This window comes from Carassius gibelio, chromosome B6 (genome assembly GCF_023724105.1).
Source record: "Carassius gibelio isolate Cgi1373 ecotype wild population from Czech Republic chromosome B6, carGib1.2-hapl.c, whole genome shotgun sequence".
Classification (NCBI taxonomy): domain Eukaryota; kingdom Metazoa; phylum Chordata; class Actinopteri; order Cypriniformes; family Cyprinidae; genus Carassius; species Carassius gibelio.
In genome coordinates this window covers 12,749,058-12,770,681 of record NC_068401.1, presented here as the reverse complement: position 1 = coordinate 12,770,681, position 21,624 = coordinate 12,749,058, and the positions used below count along the sequence as shown (strand labels likewise).

General features: G+C 36.3%; 1 protein-coding gene across 1 annotated transcript in view; it reads right to left on the bottom strand.

The window, feature by feature from the left end:
* Positions 1 to 8,270, bottom strand: part of cachd1 (cache domain containing 1) — a 66,032-nt gene extending 57,762 nt beyond the window's left edge. The window contains exon 1 of the mRNA XM_052559494.1: positions 7,752 to 8,270. Coding sequence (XP_052415454.1) covers positions 7,752 to 7,988 — 237 coding nt within the window. The 5' untranslated portion in view covers positions 7,989 to 8,270. The remainder of the gene's footprint in view (positions 1 to 7,751) is intronic.
* Positions 8,271 to 21,624: the final 13,354 nt, after the last annotated feature.

The window sequence follows — 21,624 nt, the reverse complement described above, 5'->3', positions numbered from 1 at the left end:
GGGGAAATGTACTCTCGTGCCTAACACCCAAGTTCATCTGCTGTGCTAACGCAGGTGTTGCGTTACAAGTCAGTCGGGGTAGATAAAATAACTGTCCTTGGCAAGGAGCGGCACGGCTCGAGACAGTCATAGCAAAACACAGCTGCTGCTTGTTGCTCTAGCAGCTTTCCTCCTTTTCCTATCGCACATTCAAAGCAGGAACGCTCCTTTATGTCAGCCAATTAGTGGCCTCAGAGTCAAGGTTCTTTTATCTTTCAAAGTACACACTACAAGACAGAGATTCAAAGTTCAGACAGTATCTGGGGTCATTTCCTGCTTCATCTTGGGGGGTGGGTGAGAGTGCCAATCTTTGAAATGGAGTATATGAGATTAGAATTACCTGTACACTAACACCAGAAAAGACTAGTCAACTGGGTTGACTTATGTATTTAGATATTTTTTGGATATTAACTTTGGATGGCTGAATGAATACAGAGCTTAGCACAACTTTTCAGTTGTAAATTACAGTATAGAGCTTGGCACAAGAGTTTTTTAGTAAGAAATGTTGAGAGGAAATTCTAGTAGAATTAGCTAATAATCATTTTGGTTTACTTATCAGGCCAGAAAACCGATAAATATTGAATTGAATATTGCAGTTATTTAAATAAATAAATAAATTGCTTAAACGCTACAAGTGGATATAGGAATCAAAATATAGGCTGGTACCTGTAAATAAAAAGCATGTATTTCAGTCTTCATGGATATTCATAAAGACGTCATTAAGTCTGCTAGATTTATAACTTGATTGTAGTATTATTAAATGTATTATTAATGCACATTTTGGAATACCGCATTAAAAAATGCTGGACTGAAACGCCAAGATGCTTATGCGCACAACTGAATAGGATTAACTTTTTATTTAATAAAAAAATTGCCATAAATTACGATGGAAACACATTTACTGAATAAAAACACCATGCGCATCAAAAAAAAGTAATGAGACTTTGCATGATGGGATGGGATAACTTTACTAACCAGTGTACTAATCTCATTGCACAGCATCTGAAATATTGTTTTGGTCATTCTGAAATGCCTGAGCAAAGCCAGTCATCAAAATTTTCCGTATAATTATCTTACACGACTGCATTCCCAAACAGCAGCCATCCACCTCCGAAAGCATTAAACACATTTATTGTGTTCTGAGGCGCAAGTAATTGACCATATGAAAATTATTATATTCAGTGGCTTCTCCTACTTTTCTTAGTGATATTTAGTGCCAGTTTATAAGGAAGTGACAAATTTTTCTCTTTGACTTGTTGGATGGAAATGGTGCTTTATTTCGCAAATGTTTGATGTGATATTCCAGTTTCGCGCATAAGTAAAATTCACATCTTTGGATGGAAACATCGCTAATGACAAATTGCAAGAATGATAATATAATACCCAATATGTGCTGAAGTATCAGTGAAACAAAAAAGCTATTCATATATACCTTTATAATAATAATAATAATAATTTTAATTAAAAATAACATTTTATTATCTTAAAAGTGGTCCCAACATGGCAACAATATCATTCATCCCTAAATTTTGCATGCTGACAACATGTTATGCTTTAGCCTGTTGTTACGAATCTGAAGCAAAACAGCTATGGTCCAGAACAAACAGCTAATAAGAGTGTGCCCCAAATACAACAAAGAGGAATTCCCACCTACCCTCTTATCTCAAAGGTTATCTGATAAAGTGGTTTGGATGGGATGCAAACTACTGACCCCTGTATTTATGGACCCAATATAATCTCTAAATCAGGGAGCGACCCCCCGACCAAACACAATGGGCGCTGTCATCCTCCCCTTCCTTATTCTCTTAACACATCCATCTTCAATCTGAGCTCCGTCCTCTGTGGTGGAGAATACAAGTTTTGCTAAAATGTACTAATCTTTGCTCCCTGAAACTAACAAAAAAGGTCTGGTCTGGTGTTGATTCTCAGAAGCATATAAAGTAAAAGAATCGATGCCCAGAGTGTCTGTTATATTTACATGAGGACTTCAATACTGTTAATAGCAGATGTGAATGGGATCAGAGAGTTCAGGATTAATGAAGTGGAGTACATTCACTCACTCACAGTGAATGGGTTTAGCTGCACAGACATAGCTCTTCTCACCCGGTCACTTCATGGTTGTTCTACTCCTCCCACACTGAAACATTCCTGCGTCAAACACTTCAATGCCCTATCAAACGGACTCTCTATATACAAAATACATGAGGCTCTGGAAACTATGGAAAGAAAATGTCGATTCAAAACACACATTCTAAATAATCAATAGCAGCCTGAGAAAACTACTCCAAGATTTCATCAACAACCTTTTAAGTGAAAATAAATGGTGGAGGAAAAAAAAAAAACCCAAGTTAAACATTAATGGGTTCTCAACTAATGGTTTTAATCGCTAACATGGGCTTTGTTCAGACAGGCAGAAGAAATCTAAATTGTTGTGTCTAGCTCAAACCTATTTAGTTGTTGACGTCTAAACCAGGAGACATCTGTTTTTTTTTTTTTTTTTTACAAACCCTATCCAAAGTACATCAAAATTTGGTTTGGAGTCTGATTTAAATCGGACTGGACTCAAAGTGATGAATATATAAATGAACGTTATTCTAAAAATAAACAAATACATAAAATATTATGTATAAAAAAAGTGACTTAATTTAGTCATTTAGCAGAAATTCATAGGTAAAGCAACATTTCACCCATCCCCATTTACTTTCATTGTATGGAACAAAGTAGTCAGAACACTCCTTTTGTGTAATCAATATGTCCTTTTGTGTTCCAGGAGCAAGAATAAAATACAGGTTTGGAAACGACATGTGGGCGAGTAAATGAATTATCCCTCCAAATTGCTCAACTATTGCATCACAATACGACCAAAAAACTAGTCCTTAATCGACATCCAACTCTTCAATCCTATACATTTCTTTTACTCTGAGACAAACAACAACATGAGGGTTATCAGGATGGTCTAGACCCTGGAAAGAGAGGGGCTGTTGGTTTGAAATGAAAAGAAGCGGAATTGAAAAACAGTCTGGTGTGAATGCAATAAGGGCTCTTCTAGTCTCTCACACTCAATGTGAGGCCGTATCAGATGAGAGGGGGGAAGGAGATCACAGTTCTAAAAAACAAAAGTTGAAGAGAGAACAAGCACCAAGCCTCCCCACATAGTCACCCAACAAACACCAACACAGACCCACTTCTAAGAGTGCTGGGGGGGCCCTGGTCTCCAAACCCCATCCCCCTACGGATAGGTTAGGGTGTGTGAAGACCTTCTTATTGAAGACTCTGTGATAAGGCCCCATGTCCCATCCCAGGTCGACCCTGTAGGAACTTACTGAAAGAAGCTTTTGAGCGCTGCACAAAGGCCAGTTCCCATGAAGCTTCTATTCTTCCCTACGTGTGTGTGAGAGAAAGAGCCCAAACTGATTAAATAAGGCCGGTTAATTACAGCTCCTGGTTAATAAAGGCACTACAGAAGGCAGACTCTTCTCCAAGAGAAAGGGTGGGGGGTTTGCCTCTGGGAGATTGTGAATGAAAGACGTCCTCTCAAAAGCTTCCACACAGCAGACTTTCTAACTAGGTCGTTCAATAACAGGCGCATCCTAGCCGTGCAATGAGAAGCTCTCTTGGTGAAGTTTCGAGTGAATGAAAAATATGCTACAATGGCTTCGTTGAGGTTTACTTTACCATGGAGATACCCGATGAACGGACCGCCAGGGTGGCCTTTTTTCCCCTCGCCAAAAGCACAATTAAAGCATACAAATGTTTTGCTGCGATGGACGGTGAGGAACGCTCGCTTTAGATTGTTAACTCGAGTCTGGGAGTGGTTTCAGCAGGATACTGAAAAAGTACAGGGACAATAGAATGAAAGATAAAGCAGAAAATATATAGGGGGGAGAAGAGAGCAACAAGTGCACATGGAGGGCAAACCAATTTGGCAATCTAGGGAAGACTATGAATTTTTGTGGGTGAGAGAGAGAGCAGTGTAGTCAAAAACCTAAACACATATCAAATTTTTTTAAATGTCATGTGGTGCAACACTCCATAAAGCGTAATCATACAGTAATATTTACATCTTATGAGGAATTAAACAAACCCCTTTTGAAAATAATTATTAGACTGTGTAGACTCATGCATTCAAGTTGAAAATAATGAAAATTTGATATTTTTATTTGGTTACACCACATGACATTGGTAATGAAATTAAAACTTATTTTAAAAATTGTATAAAGTAAAAAAAAAAAAAAAAACATGAATACAAAAAGTATGTCTAAGAACTTGGCGTGTGTGTTTTAAACCACATTTTTTTCTTTATAGTTTTTCTTTAAAGGGGACACTGTCATTAAACCAAAACCATAAATATATGCTATATTTATGAAATCATAAATATATGATTTTTTATTTTTTTCCCCAAAACTAATTAATACTTTATTCTGCATGGATACATTATGTAGAAAGTGACAGTAAATACCTTTAGAATGTGATAAAAGATTCAAACAGATGCAAACTTTCTATTCATCAGTGATATCCTTATATTCTACAATATTTCACAATATTATTGTTTTACTGTGTTTTTTTTATCAAATAAATGTAGGCTTCTTACAAACCCCAAATTTTAAACAGTATTGTACTGATTTCACTAGGCATCAATAATATGTCATAACTGGTATTTAATTACAGATAAATAACATTTGGATTTATCAGAAAATGTGTCTTTTTTTAGACCAATTTCAGCATAAAACCAATAATAAGGATAAAAAAAGAAACAAAAATTACTCTTCTATTGATTTTTGTTTGCTTTTGGAAGATATGTAATTTTTAAGACATTATATTAATCCAACAGTATTCTTTGAAGAATCACGTTAATACCAGAAAAATACCATCTGATAATCACTACACAATGGTACAAGACACTTTTGTTTAGGCAAGATGGAGTCATCAAAAAAATCTTCAACTAATTTCAAAGAAAACTAATTATACACAATCCACAGAACCTAAAGGTAGGTCGCAGTTCTTCTGATCAAGACCAGTGGCTGTTTCTCTCAGGCGAGCATGTGCACTTAAGCAGGAAGCAGTTCCAAAGGTCACAGTTACAGAGTAGTAGTAGACAGTCAACACAACATATAATCCAGAGCTAATTAAGCATGACCGAAAAGACTTGCCCTCACGAGAAAGCTCACAAACAACCTACTGTTACACACTCATCCACTGTAACGGAGTTAGATCACAAGAACCTATAGATTAGTGACCAGATCGGCAGTAAGGTGGGGGTGGCCTATCAGGCTGGAATTCTTTGAAGGGGCCTCAGTGGCCATGAGCTGATGGATAGACTGTCGTTAACCGGATGGGTCATTTCCAATGGCTCGGTCTCAATGGGCTATTTCATAAGAGATCATCCCACCCAGAGACTATGAAAAGTCCTTGAAACCAGGACTAATTCCCATTGATGAACCCAGCACAAAGACTGCTTACAAGACCAGTCTGTGAAGCAAAAAAAACACTATATGATATGCAGATTATTATTATTTTGATACACTGAAAGTGAATGGGGTCCAATATTGTTCTGGATCCCACTGACTTTTATTGTATAGACAAATACTTCTTAATGCTCTTTGTGATTTGCGTTCGTTTGAAGACAGACATACAGGTTTGGAATACCAAGAGGATGAGTAAATAGCAGAATTTAAAATGTGGCATTTCCCTTTAAATGTCAAGTGCATCTACAGGTTTTGGGACTTTCCTATAACAGCAGTACAATTTTTCAACTACAATCATATCACAATGACAATCAGCTATTAGATTTGATATTGATTATGTTTATTGACGTGGGAGGGTAGAGAAAATAAGACATGACAAACACCAGAGGATCGGCCGAGTCTGCATAATCAATCCTCTAGCCCATCTCTATTACTTTTTACACACACTGATTCAAAATTACCATCATTATTCAATTAGGAGGCCTCAGTTAAAACAGCCTCAACTTAAACCACAGCCACCAGTCTGATGGACAAACAGAGGGAGCTCAGAGAAGCCTGAAGTGAAATACTGCAAATAAAAAAAGCAAATATACCTAAGACGAAATGACATTTAAAACCCTCAGTACACTTAACAGGTTTTACGTGAGTAACCCATCTTAAGGAATTGATAAAACAATTTTTTATATATAAAGCATTAAATATTTTTTTTTATTAAACCATGCTCATCAGTTGTAAAGCATTATAGAAACATATTGATATATGAATGAAAAAAAGATGACATCTTGAACATAAATAATTACAATAAAAATAACTACTTAAAAAAAGATACATCAAACACTGGTGTAGGCCTTGAATTAAAGCTAGGATGCAGGTGCAAAAGAGTACGTAGACACATGAGGTCAGATATGTTTTTATGGGCACAGGAATATTTTAACTGGAAGCAGACAGTCTAGTTTGTGGGAAATTACTCTAGCTAAATACATGGCTCAATGCAAGAGAAGAAAAATTGATCTCAACAACAGATATTCTGTGAAGGTTGCCAATTTGTAAATGCGGCTGCATGAGTAATTCGTTCATTTGATTTACAACCAGTTATAAATCCAAATTGAGTTGGAAGAGAGGGGGGGGGGGGGGGTTTGTGTGTGAGACAGAGAGCTAGAGGGAGATTATTAACATCTGAGTGTGACAAAGAAAAAAGGAGGAGCTAGGACAGCAGTATAGTGTGGCACAGATGAAAGGCCATTTGGGCCTGGCCCCCTACTGTCCACCTCTGCGCGCGCGTTTACACCAACACATCACAGCGCCACACACTGAATTTACCGTTTGTTCCGAAAACATCGTTTCGTGTAATCGTAATACAAGAGGACTTTCAAAGAATGATGTTTCTGCTTTATAATATTCGCATATCGACCCAAGTTTGAAACTTTAAGACGGAGCGTTAGCGCATAAAACATATAATTAGTGTGAAATTGGTATGCATTTCACACGCATCACGGTTTATACATAATCTGCCTGATTCTGGTGGCGCCAGATCATTGTATAGAGCATTTAATGGCCTGTATTTACAAAAACACACGGCTACATACTTATATAAAATAAAAATATAAAATTAACTCAATTATTCCACATTGATATAAAAAGCTGCAGTAGTAAATGAGACATATACGCTTCTATTTTTAAAACACGAAGTATTTTGTAAGTTGGGGAAATAAATGTAGCTAGGCCATACACTGTCTATTTATAAAATGCAGATATGTTCATACATTGACTGGAGAAACTAATAGAATACAGCAGATGTTTCTGATTAGGAAACTAACGACACGAAGAGAAGTAGACAAATCTTTCAAATGCAGTTTTAAATCTGTGCATTCATATCATATAAAGCCTTTAAATGAATGGATGCACGCAAGCATGACTAGAAGCAATTCATCAATAAACGTGCAATTGTGAAGGCTGTCATTACCTGAACATGTTTTTAAAGTCCAAATAACTCTGGAATAAACCGCTTTTAAATTTTATAAACAATGCAAACTATGTCAAATAAACATGAAGGTAAGAAATGCACACTAGTAGCCTATATGGCAGTATACAGGAATTGCATCTATCATAAATAACGTGCATTTTATTTCACACTTTATTCCAGATAATAAATAAAGCAAGCTAAATACCCGTGAAACATTACAGATTATAAATGTAGAAAAGTGCATTAAAACCCCAAGCTAAAGTTTTAGAAGTGTGTTTTATTACCTGCATGGTGAGAACACCCAGCTCCTGAGTAGACAGCTTCTTCATCTGCACTGCCAAAACTTGAGCCTCTTCCAGGATCGAGAACTCACTATCCGCACCACACAATCCACCACAAACAACCAGCAACAGGGCGACTAGGCTCCACTTTGAAATCTCCAGGTTATTCCAGTGTGATCGGGAGTGTGTGCTCCACGCCGCGAGAGCGAATCGAGATCCTGTCCGCGCACGACTCGCCATTACGGCTCGATGCGCTCCTGCACGGCGATAGCGAAAAACTTCACCGATTACTTCCCAACTTTCCCTTTTCACTTCTCCCACTTTCCGAACTCCAGCGGGGTTGCTAAATTACATCAAGGCATAGTTTTAAAACCTCAAACGCTGGTAAAGAGGGCAGCATTAGTTTCTTTGGCTGTTGGCGCTGGGTAAAGTGAGTAAGTGTGTGTGTGTGTGTGTGTGTGTGTGAGCCGGAGCATCACAATAGGAGTGAAAAGCAGGAGGCGCGCCATCCAAACACCGTCATGGATTCTGCAGAGCAGCTGGATTTGGATTTAACCCTGTAATGTTGAGACGGACTCCCTGGCTGTTTTGGGACCCAGAAGCCCCTGTTTTGTTCGTTTGAAGTACTTTCAAAATTCACAACCTTCTATTTTGCCTTAAACTTTTTGAACAGGTTTTAGCATGTTTAACACAAAGTAAACATGCACTTTTCAAAAAGGTGGTTTTTATGTTACTTTATTAAAGAAGATTGTAGAAAAGTAATGCCATTTGTGTTTGCGGTCAATCTGATATCAAGAACATCCTGTTGTAAAATAGAATGAATAAACAACTTAAAAAAAAACTATAGCTAAAAATTCTTATAAATAACTGAAAAATGTATATTGCTACATTGTATGTCAGTGATGAAGGGGCACTATTTGGACCAACTAATTGTCAGAAGCATTTTTTTTGACCTTTTTCTAATAAACAGAACATCATTTGTTGAAATAGATTCAAAATCTAAATGGTTAGGGTTTACATTTAAACCAAATCACCATAACGTACAAAAGTATCTGTCAATGATACACAATATGTCATAACACAATAAATATTTTGTTAGAACACATTGTAAAAAAATTATTGCATTTAACATTAGAAGAATGTGGAATATGAAAAAATTATGTCTAAATGAATGAAAAACTGAGTAATAATATTTAAATGAATGAATAATGGATAATAATATTTAAATTAATGAATAATTGAATAATGAGTGTATATCAATCTGAGAACAGCTTACTGAAATTAATTTTTTTTAGAAAGTGGCTTAAATCGTGGCTTAGGGGTTAGAGAGTTTGACTCAAATCCCGAAGGTTGTGGGTTTGAGTTTCGGGCCAGCAATACCACGACTGAGGTGCTCTTGAGCAAGGCATCGAACCCCCAACTGCTCCCCGGGCGCCGCAGCATAAATGGCTGCCCATCGCTGGTGTGTGTTCACAGTGTGTGTGTGTGTGTGTTCACTGCTGTCTGTGTGTACTTTGGATGAGTTAAATGCAGAGCATGAATTCTGAATATGGGTCACCATACTTGGCTGTATGTCACATCACTTTCACTTTTCATATTTCAAAATTAAGTATGCAAGTGAGCTATCAAAAGGGGTTTTAGTTTTTTTCAGGCACACACATTTTTTTAAGGTATGTGGCTGCAAAGACTTTATTTTAGCTACATTTAATAATAATAAAAAAAATATGTTAGTCAGCTAAATTTATTTAAATGTAGCCTAGATAAGTTGATTGCAACCACGTACCATAAAAAATGTGTACATTCAATGAATAATTTTTCAGTGCAAAACAGAAATAGGGTTAATCAAGAACACATTCAAGATGTGGCTTAAATCTCTTGAATGTATACTGTATAGTTTGCTTAAGAATCTGCATGTTATGCAAAACTTGCATATTTTGCAAAAATGCAGTGCCTCAGCTAAAGCAGGACAGGAGCATAACAGAACGTGTGGTTTGTGGGGGCATTACTGTGATGTATGCATGCCAACCTCAGAAAAGCACTGGCCTCCCAAATAAGTAAAATGGCAAATATGTCATCTGAACAGTGTGGTAAGAGAGCCTATATTGAGAATGGTGAGGTGAACTCCAAGTGTAAGGGAGTGAATGCTTTTGTGCTTTGAGTGATTTTCTATGTGTGATGGACTTGTGAAACACTATATTTTTTATGCAATTTAAAGCTAAGATGCATAATAATGTGGTCTGTCCTGTGGTTGAGGTTGAGAACACACTCATTTTGGGCAACTGAAGATGGTTCTGCTGGACGAAAGCAACCAGAAGGTTCCTTATTATGGTTTCTCTCAAAATAATTATGGGAATTATGTCCAAAACGTAATTTTTTTTAAGCCACATTATGCCACATTATCTATTATGAATTAGTGTCATTAAAACTTTTTAAAATGTTTTTTTTTGTCTAATTAATTCTAATGAGAGAGAGTGAGAATTAATTAGAATAGGTGTTCATAAATATTTTAACAGTTGCTTTATATAAGCATGGTGTGATTTGGAAAACCTGGCAAACTGAGCTGGATTTTCATTGAAATATCAGCCGCAGTCCGCTGTGCAAGGTGGAATCCAGTTCTTCCATACTTATTAAATAAAGCTTGTGTTTTTAATGCAGTTTTGTAGTTGCTAGAGAGTTTGGCTTGCTTTATAATATATATATATATATATATATATATATATATATATATATATATATATATATATATATATATATATATACATACATACACACACACACACATATATATATATAGAGAGAGAGAGACATATATATAGATTATATATTATATAGATATATACAATCATTTAACAATAGATTGTCATTTTGACACGATTTTTACTTGCGCTTAACAAACCCGCCAAAGTAAAGTTTCGTCTGGTCTCTTTGGTATCTTTGTATTTACTGATTTATTACGCCCCAGTCTTAGATTAATTGGCCTGAATTAAGAACCCCTTTAATTGCAATCTAAAAAGGCCTTCAGCTGAGTCAAATTAAAAGCTGTCCTCTTTAATCTTGACAAGTATGTGTCTAAATATAAGATTTCCCCTAGTTACCAATGCAGAGTAACAGGGCTTCATTGAGTTTCAGTAAATTGAATGAAGTGCTTCAAAGAGATAATGAATGAGATCAGCTGAGATGGGTCCCGGTTTAAAGTGGTTGTGAGAATATTTGCTGCTTAGCCAGATGTGGAGTCATATAACATTTGCCACTTCCCTTTTATTAACAAAAGTGTCAACAGTCATATTATTCCAGTCAGTTATATATTTGTGTTACATCTTTAATACCTCTTTATTTAATGTATCATTTGTATTCAATTTCCCTTTTCATACACACACACATGTATATGAACATATATATATATATATATATATATATATATATATATATATATATATATATATATATATATATATATATATATATATATATATATATATATATTAGGTTTAAATGTTTAAACGTATTTGGATTCCTCTTTGGGACTTTTAACAATAAATAAATAAATACAAAATAAAAAACAGTAAAGTCAATCTCAACAAACATGAGGGTTAAAATCGGGGTATATGCTGCTGATGAATAAAATCCGCTGGGATACTGCATCAGTGCCTTCTCCAGACAGGAGCTGGGTGGAGGATGAAGGGAGGAAGGGGGAAGAGAAGTGAGTGCGGGTGGGGGCAGCACACACTGCTTGATCCACAGCCAGAGGAGATGAAAGGAGCATCACCACAGCCCGCAGTTTCTCCTCCTGCTGCTGCTGATGCCTGCGGAGCACAGAAACTGGAATAGATGAGCTACACGCTTTGCATTTCTACTGTTCCATATGAAAATTTCATGACTGTAGCCAACATGGCTGAGAGTTTGGAATAATGTATGAGTACTGCATACATTGGAAATAAGTGGCATATTTAAATATCTTACTTATGTTGTGCTCTTCTTTAGTGATGCTGAGTTAAATGTCTGTGTTAGTTTATCATCTTGTTAAGTCCATACACATGTGCACACCAGCCCAAGCTGTAATTTAGTATGTGGCCAGGGTTAGGCAGAGGAACGTGCACAAGTATGGTATTTTTCTAGCCCCATTAAACAGCGGGAGAGATTTCAGTCTCATTAGCAGTAACAAAAAGCTGCGGCGTAGTGGTCAGTATTTTTAAGCTGAAAATACAGACTTTGGATCTTCATGCAAAAGCAATGTGTCTGCAAAAATCTCTCTCTCTTCTTTTTTTATATTACAATTTTAGTGCGCTTTATTGGCGTGGCAGATTTTTTACAACTCCCATTCAAACAAATGCATGTGCACACAAATATAATATTAAAATTATCCAAAAAAAACATACGTAAAACTACCGAACAATACTCAATCAGATCACATTAATCATTCAAATCATTACATTCAAACCTTGTTTGTTCAGGTTCCCTTGCCTGCTATGTCATTTACCTGTAGCAAAATATATAATTACATAAGAATCATAGTGATTAGCAGTTAGTGGCTGAGAACTTGACTCAGAGGATAATTTCATTTACATAATTCTAATTAGTCTGCACTTCCACAAAGCCACCTGGTCTGAAGTGATAAAAGGAGAGCAAGAGCATGCATGATTTGCACACTATACTGCTGCTTGTTGAATATAGTATTAAAGATTTGACGACAACTGTGCTCTAAATGAGTGGTTTTCCACAGATTTCAAAGCTTGAGGAACACTGTTTCTTAATTTAAACGAGTCTCTGTTTTGGTTCCCACCGAGCAACAAAAGACAAACAAAAAACCAATGGACTGCACCATTACAAAAAAAAAAAAAAAAAGGCAGAACCCAGACTTTTAAACTTTTAAAATCTCACAAGGGGCCACATTCCTTTACATGACCTTTTCTTGAAACAGGTCCTCTTCACATGGGGTTCAGTGGCCCATTGGTGTTCACTCTACTCTCTCTAATATCTGAAGACTTGATAGAAACCTGCAAGAAACAAGTTGTTTCCATTAAATGTATTTAATAAGGAAAGTGCAGTTTTCCAGTATGTGATGATGAAGAAATGTTCAGTCTTCTAATAACAATGAGCACAATGTGACAAATTTCCAACAAAAAGCAGTATGTTTGTGGCAAATTCACACCTAATCGTAAGACATTTAATATTTAATTTACAGTAATGTAAAGTAGAAATTTGGACCAATGAGATTTAACTGTGTGGGGGGCTATTCTACACTATACTATTCTACACAATTCCACCAACACAATATTCTACTTCCCTGTTATGTAGTAGGTTAAAATAAACATTAGGCCAGATTTACCTGGGTGTCTTAATACTAATGTCTGTCGAAATTTCCAAAGTGCAATCAAAGAACTATGAGGACACATGAGAGGAGTTTTCAATGGCAGTGAAGCAACACACCTGTATCATCATAGGTCACATGACAGTAGCTGTATTTCCATAACCCTTCAAATTGAGCAAACTGAAATTGTGAATTGGAAATACACCTAATGGAAAAACATCAATTTCACAAAAACTCCCATAAATTGCAAAAAAAGTTTTTACACTTACATGAGGTGGTTTTTCAGGCAATTCGAAAAAGAAATATAACACCAAACTGCAACGGATTTTCTTCACATTTACAGGTCACTTGGTGTGCATAAAAGTCACATGATCATTCTTTAACGTACTATAACCTCCAGTGCCTCATACTTGACCGCTCTAAAGTATAAAATCTTCACTAAAGATACATGCATGCATATATAAAAATAATAGCTACTGTGGTGCCTGCAAAAAAAATAAAAATAAATATATATATATATATATCATGGAAGCCAGACGAATGTGATTTATACACAAATTCATACTACATGGAACACAATGTTTTTAGGGGCCACAAAGTAAGTTCTTATACAAATGTGGTACCTACAGAGGACCAATTTGATTTCGGACAAAGCATAAGTCTTGGAGGAACCATGGACCTCACCTCAAAGAAGGAAGTCTGGGAGTAGCCACTATTAGTTTTTAATTTGAGCCAGCCGTAAAAATAGGGCTAAATAATGAGCAGATGGGTGTGATTCAAGCAGGCATCATTAAAACAGTCTCATAGCCTGCGAACCACTGAATAAAAAAGGGCCAAGCCTTTCCAGAGAGTTTTGCACTCAAAAATAAATGGTACCATGGCTCTATTATGTTTTATACTCTTTTTAATGTCGTTTTAAGGGGGAATTTGGGGGGAGTTTAAACCTACCAGTGTTGCTATGACAACCTTATTCCTGCCTTTTTACAAATGAGTGAAACTGAATCTGGTTCTGCAACCCCCCCCCCCCCCCCCCCAAATAAAAAAAAAGATTTCAACATCAGAGCATTATAGGGAGCTTTGAGGACTAAGCTGATTCCCAGATGAAGCTATTTTCTATTTCTGGCTGTGCTGAGTACTGAAACATTAGCAAGCAAAAGCCAAACAGCATATTGAATGTAATTTCCATTTTAAGCAGAACTTTAGCAAGATAATATTGCGAAAGATGATAGTAAATCCAAAATGAGGAAGATGATGGTATGGTTATGCATTTCAGCTGTAAATACAGCTGTAGTGAGAATATAGCAATGAAATCAGCCTCTACAGAGTGTAATAAAAACCTCCTTCATTTTGTCCATAGAGAAATGTGTTTGAGATAACGTATAAACCTTTCAAGACAGGTCTTCCATGAGCTCTGAGATTGTTAAGCGATGATATATGCTTCCATAAAAGCCACAAGTCAGAGCGATCTCACAAACAAATTGTCTTTAATACCCATAACACTATTCAAAATCCTGATGCGGACAACTCCACCAATCAAAGGAATCCATGTCGCCATGGAAACGAGAACTGCACCAAAAGAGTTCTTGGATGATTTATAAAGTAAAGTTACCTGAAGCTTAAAGGGGTAGTTCACCTAAAAAGGAATTTCTTACATTCTTCTTGTTCTAAACTTCCTTCCTTCATAGGCCACAATGTCTCTCAAATCCTATTCTGTGAACTAAATATGTGCATAACACATATGAGAATTAATGACATTTGGCATCACTGAACAAAAAAAAAAACAAACACTTGTGTCTTATATGCAAACAGGATCAACGTTTTGCTTCCTTTTGTGGTTTTCCAGGTTAAAGCCAGTCATACAGGTTTCGATCAACACGAGGAAGAGTAAATGACTGAACTTATATTTAAGGTTTCTGTGCAGCTCATTTATGAGAGCTCAGAAGTTCATTTTTTAATAGTGCTGCTCTGTCATTAAAGTTAATGCTCTTAGCCATATGCGTTCAAGATGTGAAGATCTCCAATTACACAGAGTTGCACTGGCTACAAACAATATTTCTGTCTTAAAACCCTCACAAATTATAAAGCACAGAATCTGCTGTCACTGCCATCCGTTAAACTGAGAAACACAGAACACACTCAAAGATTCAAACCATTCTCATGTATTAGAAAGCAGGCCTTTCTCTACAGGTGTCCTGTAAATCTTCAGGTTGGAACATTTCCTCAGTGACAATAATTTAAAGCTAACGTAAAAACCAGCCCCATATAGGATGCTTTCCTGGAGGCTTTGGCTTTTTGGACTGGGCAGACTGCCAGGAGTAGAGTGACTGAGGATACAATGTCTGTTGCACATTAAGCCTATTGTGTCAGAGTCAGAGAAAGGTGATTGAAAGTTTGGGAGGTTTCTATAGGCACATGATGTCTGAATTTAAGTTAATCTTATAATTGGTTCTGTGTATTGTTAACTGAATCTATAAATGGCTTGTACACAAAATCTGAATGAAGATAAAACAAATCCAACAGCAGAACCAAAGACAGACTTTTCCAATAATTCAGTGCTGTACAGGTGGGAACAACTCTGAGTCTGTAACTCAAGAGGATGTTGTTATGTAATATTATATGGATTATTCCGTAAAAGAAAGGAGAGTATGCAGGAACACGCTGATCCAGGTCATTGAAAACTGGCCCCAGATCAGGCCCCTCCTTTTAGCCTGGGGGAATAGGCCTTAGAATTGGAAAGAATTTGGGGCTGAGTGGAAACATACGTTCAAGTGTAGGAGAAACAGAAAGAGAGGAGGGAGACAGGGGGACAGAAGAAGAGAGAGGGGAATTGGCAGCGACAATAAGAAGATGATAGAAAGTAAAAAAAAAAAAAAACAATAACAGTGAAGAAAAAGTGGATTGAGTGAGCGCATTCCGAATTACTCATGAACCCCAAAAACACACGGAAGACATTAAAGAGCATTACGTTGTTTTTCTCCTCTAGAAGACTGAGAGGATGAATGCACTGATAATGGATACATGCGCAACGCAGAGTCCATTTTTCTCCTTAAACAGTCTTCTTCACAGGTATCACCAGCCAAATGAACTGGTTGGTAATGAGACAAGAATAAAAAAAACCTCATTAGCTGGGACTGTTCTTCAGCCTGATACTCCCAGATGAAACAGCTCTTCTCATTACACCTTCTTCTTCCATTGTGCTGCCAAAATGCAGTAATCCAAGCTGTATTGTGTTCACCGAAGCTTTGGAAAGCACAAATTTCCAATGTCTACACTATCTGTGTATGCTAGTTAATATGTGGTTCCTAGGTCAGTCATGTTGCTTTTCAACATTTGTTTTTAAATTATTGTATAATACTGTATTTTACCAAAGATATGGATATGTCGAAAGCATGGTAAAAACAATTGTGACAATGCTACCTAGTGGTTGGAAAGCCTTAAATCATCCTTATATCATTGGAAATTCTTGGCCAAAACTCAAGAACTGGCTCTCTTTAGATTTCTTGCATCTCATAATTTGTGCCGTTTAATAAAATGCAATTATGCATCTCGTAATTGTTTTAAAATGTTTCTTTTTTTTTATTAAATCATGATTATTAATTCATGACATTCAAAATGCTGTCAATAAAATTCCATTATTTAAATACGTTAAAACCTCATTTAGCTAACAGAGCCACAGAAATAATGGTTAGAAACATACCCTGAGGTCTTAATAAAGAAGACTGGCCACTTGAGGAAGTCAGAAGACCTTCTGTTCATCTGTACTGCTTAAGATCAGAGCACCATGCTCCGGACAGTGCTCTTCTTTGTCCAGGGGTCAACTGGCTGTCGTCCGCTCTGAAACAACAGTTCACACGTACCCTGACAATTGAGGATTTGTATGCAGGAAAGAGGGAGAGAGAATGTGAGCAAGGAAGAGATGGTGGGAATAGATAAGAGTGAGGGCCCAGGAGAAAAAACTAAGTAACTTTACACCAGCATTTCATTCTCTCTCTCTCTCTCTCTCTCTCTCTCTCTCTCTCTCCCATCACTTTGCCTTTTATCCTGGAACAAGGGCAGATCAGCTCTCAGATGCTCTTTGATTTTGTCCACCTGAATGTGCTTTGTGTCCTCTGTACTGGGCTTCACAACACTGAAGAAATATTGCATTTTCTGGTCGACACTGAAATTTTGGCCACGATTTTGCCATTGGAGACCATTTTGATAATTTCATCGTAGGCCAACATTGGCAGTTTTTGTTTAGTGTGACATGGTCATCGAACCCCAAATAATCACAGAAATAAAAATATCAGCACATTTGATCTCAATGACTGGATGGAATCAATTTTTGACACTTAAAAAAGTCTGTGCCCATCATACACTATACACTATTTTCGGAGAAATGTCAACTCCTACTGCATAGAATCTATAGACTGGCTGTGACTTTTGGCAATTAGCATTGACTAGCATCAAATTGGTGCAAAAGTCTTTTTATAGTCTTGCCTTAAGACAAATACAGTATATTAATCAGAATCAGAATAAGAAAGAGCTTTATTGCCATATGATTGCGCATACAAGGAATTTGTTTTTGTGTCAAAAGCCTCCAGTACACAGAGACAACAACAACACAGACAATAAAAAAGATGAGAATAAAAATACACACATATGTTAATATAAACAGACAAAAATAAAAAAAAATTAATTGAACAAAAAAATAATAATAATAACAATAGCATAAAAAATTTCCTCATTTTCATTTTGATATTTAATATGGAATATGTCTACCCTGACTAAGATCATTAAGGTGGATGCTATAATTTGATTAATCCATGTTTAGGAATTTATGATATTTTTCTCTGTCCTCCAACTCTTTGGTTTCTGTTGTTGCTCTTTCATATTTGTGAAGATATGCCTTCTTTACCAGACTGACAAATGGAAGCAATTTTATATAGAATGTTTTCAGTATTATGACTCACTATTGCATCAGAACCCATATATCATATCTTACATGAAAGCACAGACAAACACTCAAACTATTCACATTCACTATTCGCACACATCCCTATGCAAACTCCAAAGAACTATACAACTGACCGATGAACCTTACAGGCAGGTTAAAGATGTTCCTCTAAAGTAGCACCGTGAGGAACAGCTGAGCAACTGATCGTCTGCAGGTTACCTGTCACATGTTGACTTCCCTTGGTTTAACCACAGTGGCTTGGAAGGAATAGAGAGCTGATGTAATAATTGATGCAAATTAGGTCAGCTCTTGAGGGAGATCTTGTTGTATTAAAAATCAAGACTGGTGCTTTCCTTAGAGAAAGCAGATCTTAATTTACAGATTTAAAATCTAGTTTAAATAGGACATGGACGTCATATTGCTTCTGCATTATTTTTGTCTGAATTTCAAGATAAATGTTTAAAAATCCTGACTACACATGTACTTAAATTAAAATACAAAATAAGATATCAAGACTTTATAATACCAGTTTCAATTGTTTTTAAGGGATAGTACACCCCAAAATCCCACACTTGTCATATTTTACTCACCCTCATGTCAATGCACATCTGTATGATTTTCTCCTGATAAAAAAGAAAAAAAAACACCTTTGGGTCAAATGAGTGATTATAAAGGCTATTAGCCCCCCTGGCCCATTGAAAGCACTGGCTCGACAAGTGGAAAAGCAGCTAATGGGGTCCAAAACCATTGGACTCCACTGACATTAATTGTACAGGGATGTAAAACATTAGCATGGTTTGTTTTCAAAACACATTTAATCTGTAACATTGGTCGGCACTATGCTAATGTTTTCTCTTAATCTCATAATCATGCTTACTCATAACAGAAAGATTTGTTGTTTCTCACTGTCTCCTGTAAAAACAAGAGAAGCTTAACCGAGAGGAGACTGAAAGGATTATTTAGAATGCTCACAGGACTGACAAGTTATGGTTTGGGGGCTCATCAAAATTTTAGGCCTTCATCTATATTTTATTTGGGTGGGGTTGTGAAGTGACAAAGTTCTTGGACTTTACCTGTGTGTGTGCAGAAGCTTGGCGTTCTAGCTACATGCTGTGTAGCCAATGTTAACCTGAGAATGTGATAGCAAATTGAGGAATAAGATTAACATACCGCATTTAGCTTCACCGGACCCAATGTTTGACATTTTGACTAAAGGCTGGACACTATTAGACTTTACTGAGACCTTGATTTTTAGCTTCAGACTATGATTCCATTCAGTTGGAGTATATGTTTGATATTTTGAGGTGATTTTAGAACACAATGAACACATATTTTCATTTGCCACATGTCTTCTAGCAACAAGTTGCGCTTTTCTGGATGAGTTTTTTGTTGTTGTTGTTAATTATCTGAAAGTGTATTAGCGTGTGATCTTCGGTCATTTAGTGTTTAATGTCCTGTAACCATTTACAAAAGAAATGTTAAAAGTTATGAAGTGTATTCCATCTTTTTAAACATGAGTTTTTAGTTCCGCAACCAATTCGAAAAGCCCAGAATGGACCGTCATGTGCTCGCAAAAAAGACTCAGAGGGTGGAGTTCCTCGCCCCTAAATTCTGAGCAATGCTGCTGGGGTCAAGCATTGTTGCAAATGTTGAACATGCCGGAACTCTGAGAGGAAAAGTATTCCACAGCTTTTTTTTTAATTTTATTTCTTATATATATTAAATTGTATTTATCATTCAATATAATACATAGTTACGACATCACTCAGAAAAAGGACTCTCCTCCCATAGGCTACATATAAAAATTGGGGAATGAATAGAACATATTTATTTTGACTTAGCAAAAAACTATTTTGGTGCGTTTGCATCAAATTAAATTTTAGACTAAATATTGCATGTTAACATGTTAATAATTAGTTCAAATGCTTTTTAACATTTGGAATATCCTAACAATGTTTGAGTCTCAGCAGACACAGAAGACTCAAGTGTTTATCCTGTCATTTAATTATTTGTAACTATATTCACTACATTTATACACAATTTCCAAATTCCATATTCCATTGCTTTTCTCAACCACACCTAACAAGCCCATCCTGAGGTTTGCTGGCTCTTTTTGTGCCCAGATCCACCCCTGGCCCATCATCAACTGCACACCTGGATCCCATCTGCTATTATGAGGTTTTATCCAAAGCCAGGCCCGGTCATAACCATTGTCTGTCATTTACATAGCCCTACTATTTGCAAATCATATCATGGGTCGTTGTAACCATGTATAATATGAATTCTATTGTATCATTAATATGTTTAACTATGTTCAATAAAAAAAAAAAGATGAGCATCCCTAATCACGTTTTTTCCCTCTATGTTTATTCTTTATCTTCTTATTAATAAATCTTTTAAATAATATGTAGCCTATTGTTAAAATCCTATTATATTGTTATATTTTTCTCTCATAAATGGGACTTTGACACACATTGCCCTGGTGTGGATGTATAACTTCACATGGCATTCCAGAGCCTGGGACCATTCCAGATAAGAAACCGGAGAGCAGAACTGATCAAAAACATTCCCGACATCAAACCCCTCTCCTCTGAATGCTGAATGTTCTGTGTTCAAGGTCGCAAGGTTTTTTTTTCCCTTCTCCTGGTTGAGACTGAATCTTTATGGGAGTAATCATAAAGTCATGCACACATAATTTCTATTCTTTTTCTTTTGGCAAACATGCTGGACTTGTTAGGCTTTTGAAAAGATTTGTTTATCCAGTGCCAAGGGAAATCGTTTGACGCACCTTTGAAATGCGTGCAGTACTATAATGTAAAACATTCACATGCAGACACACACATTTAGCTAAATGGGTACATTGCATAGACTTCTTGCATTTTCTTTTAATTATGTGCAGTAAACAACTAGTTAAATATTATATATTATAACCTTATTTTGTCTTTGTTAACTAACTTCTAAACAAGTTTGTCCCCAAAAGATGGTTCTCTCTCACAGACACAAACACACACACGTCTGGTTTACTATCCTTGTTGGGACTCTCCATATAGGCGTAATAATTATATAGACATAAACCAATCCTACACCTAAATTCAGCATTTTTACATTCTCAAAAAACTCAGATTCTGTTTGATTTATAAACGTTTTTTACCCATTGGCACCTCAATTTAGGTCCCAATGAGTCTGTGTGTATTCAGGTTTAAGTCCCCATCAGGACAGAAAAACAGGTGCCCACACACACATGCAGAACACTAGACTGGACTAAACATTGTTTGGCTGATTTATAAGCCTTTTAAAATAGTGAGGACCAGCTAAATTTCCCAAATAGTGGCTTGTCAAAAGTATTTCACAATGTGAGGTCATTTGGTCCTCACAAGTGTTGTCTAAACAAGTATATAAAACAAGACAAGCATCCTACAGTCAGTGAGCTCATCCACAGAATATCGCTTATGAATATTAACCATGCTTTTACTACAAATGAAGTCAAAAGACCCTGGTCTTATATTTAAAACATGGTATACCAAAAATTACTACACTAACCATAGTTTAGTCATTGTATCAGTATTAAAACCTTATCAATCACCAAAAAACATGGTTACTTCACTTTAATAGGCTATATTAAAACCATGGTT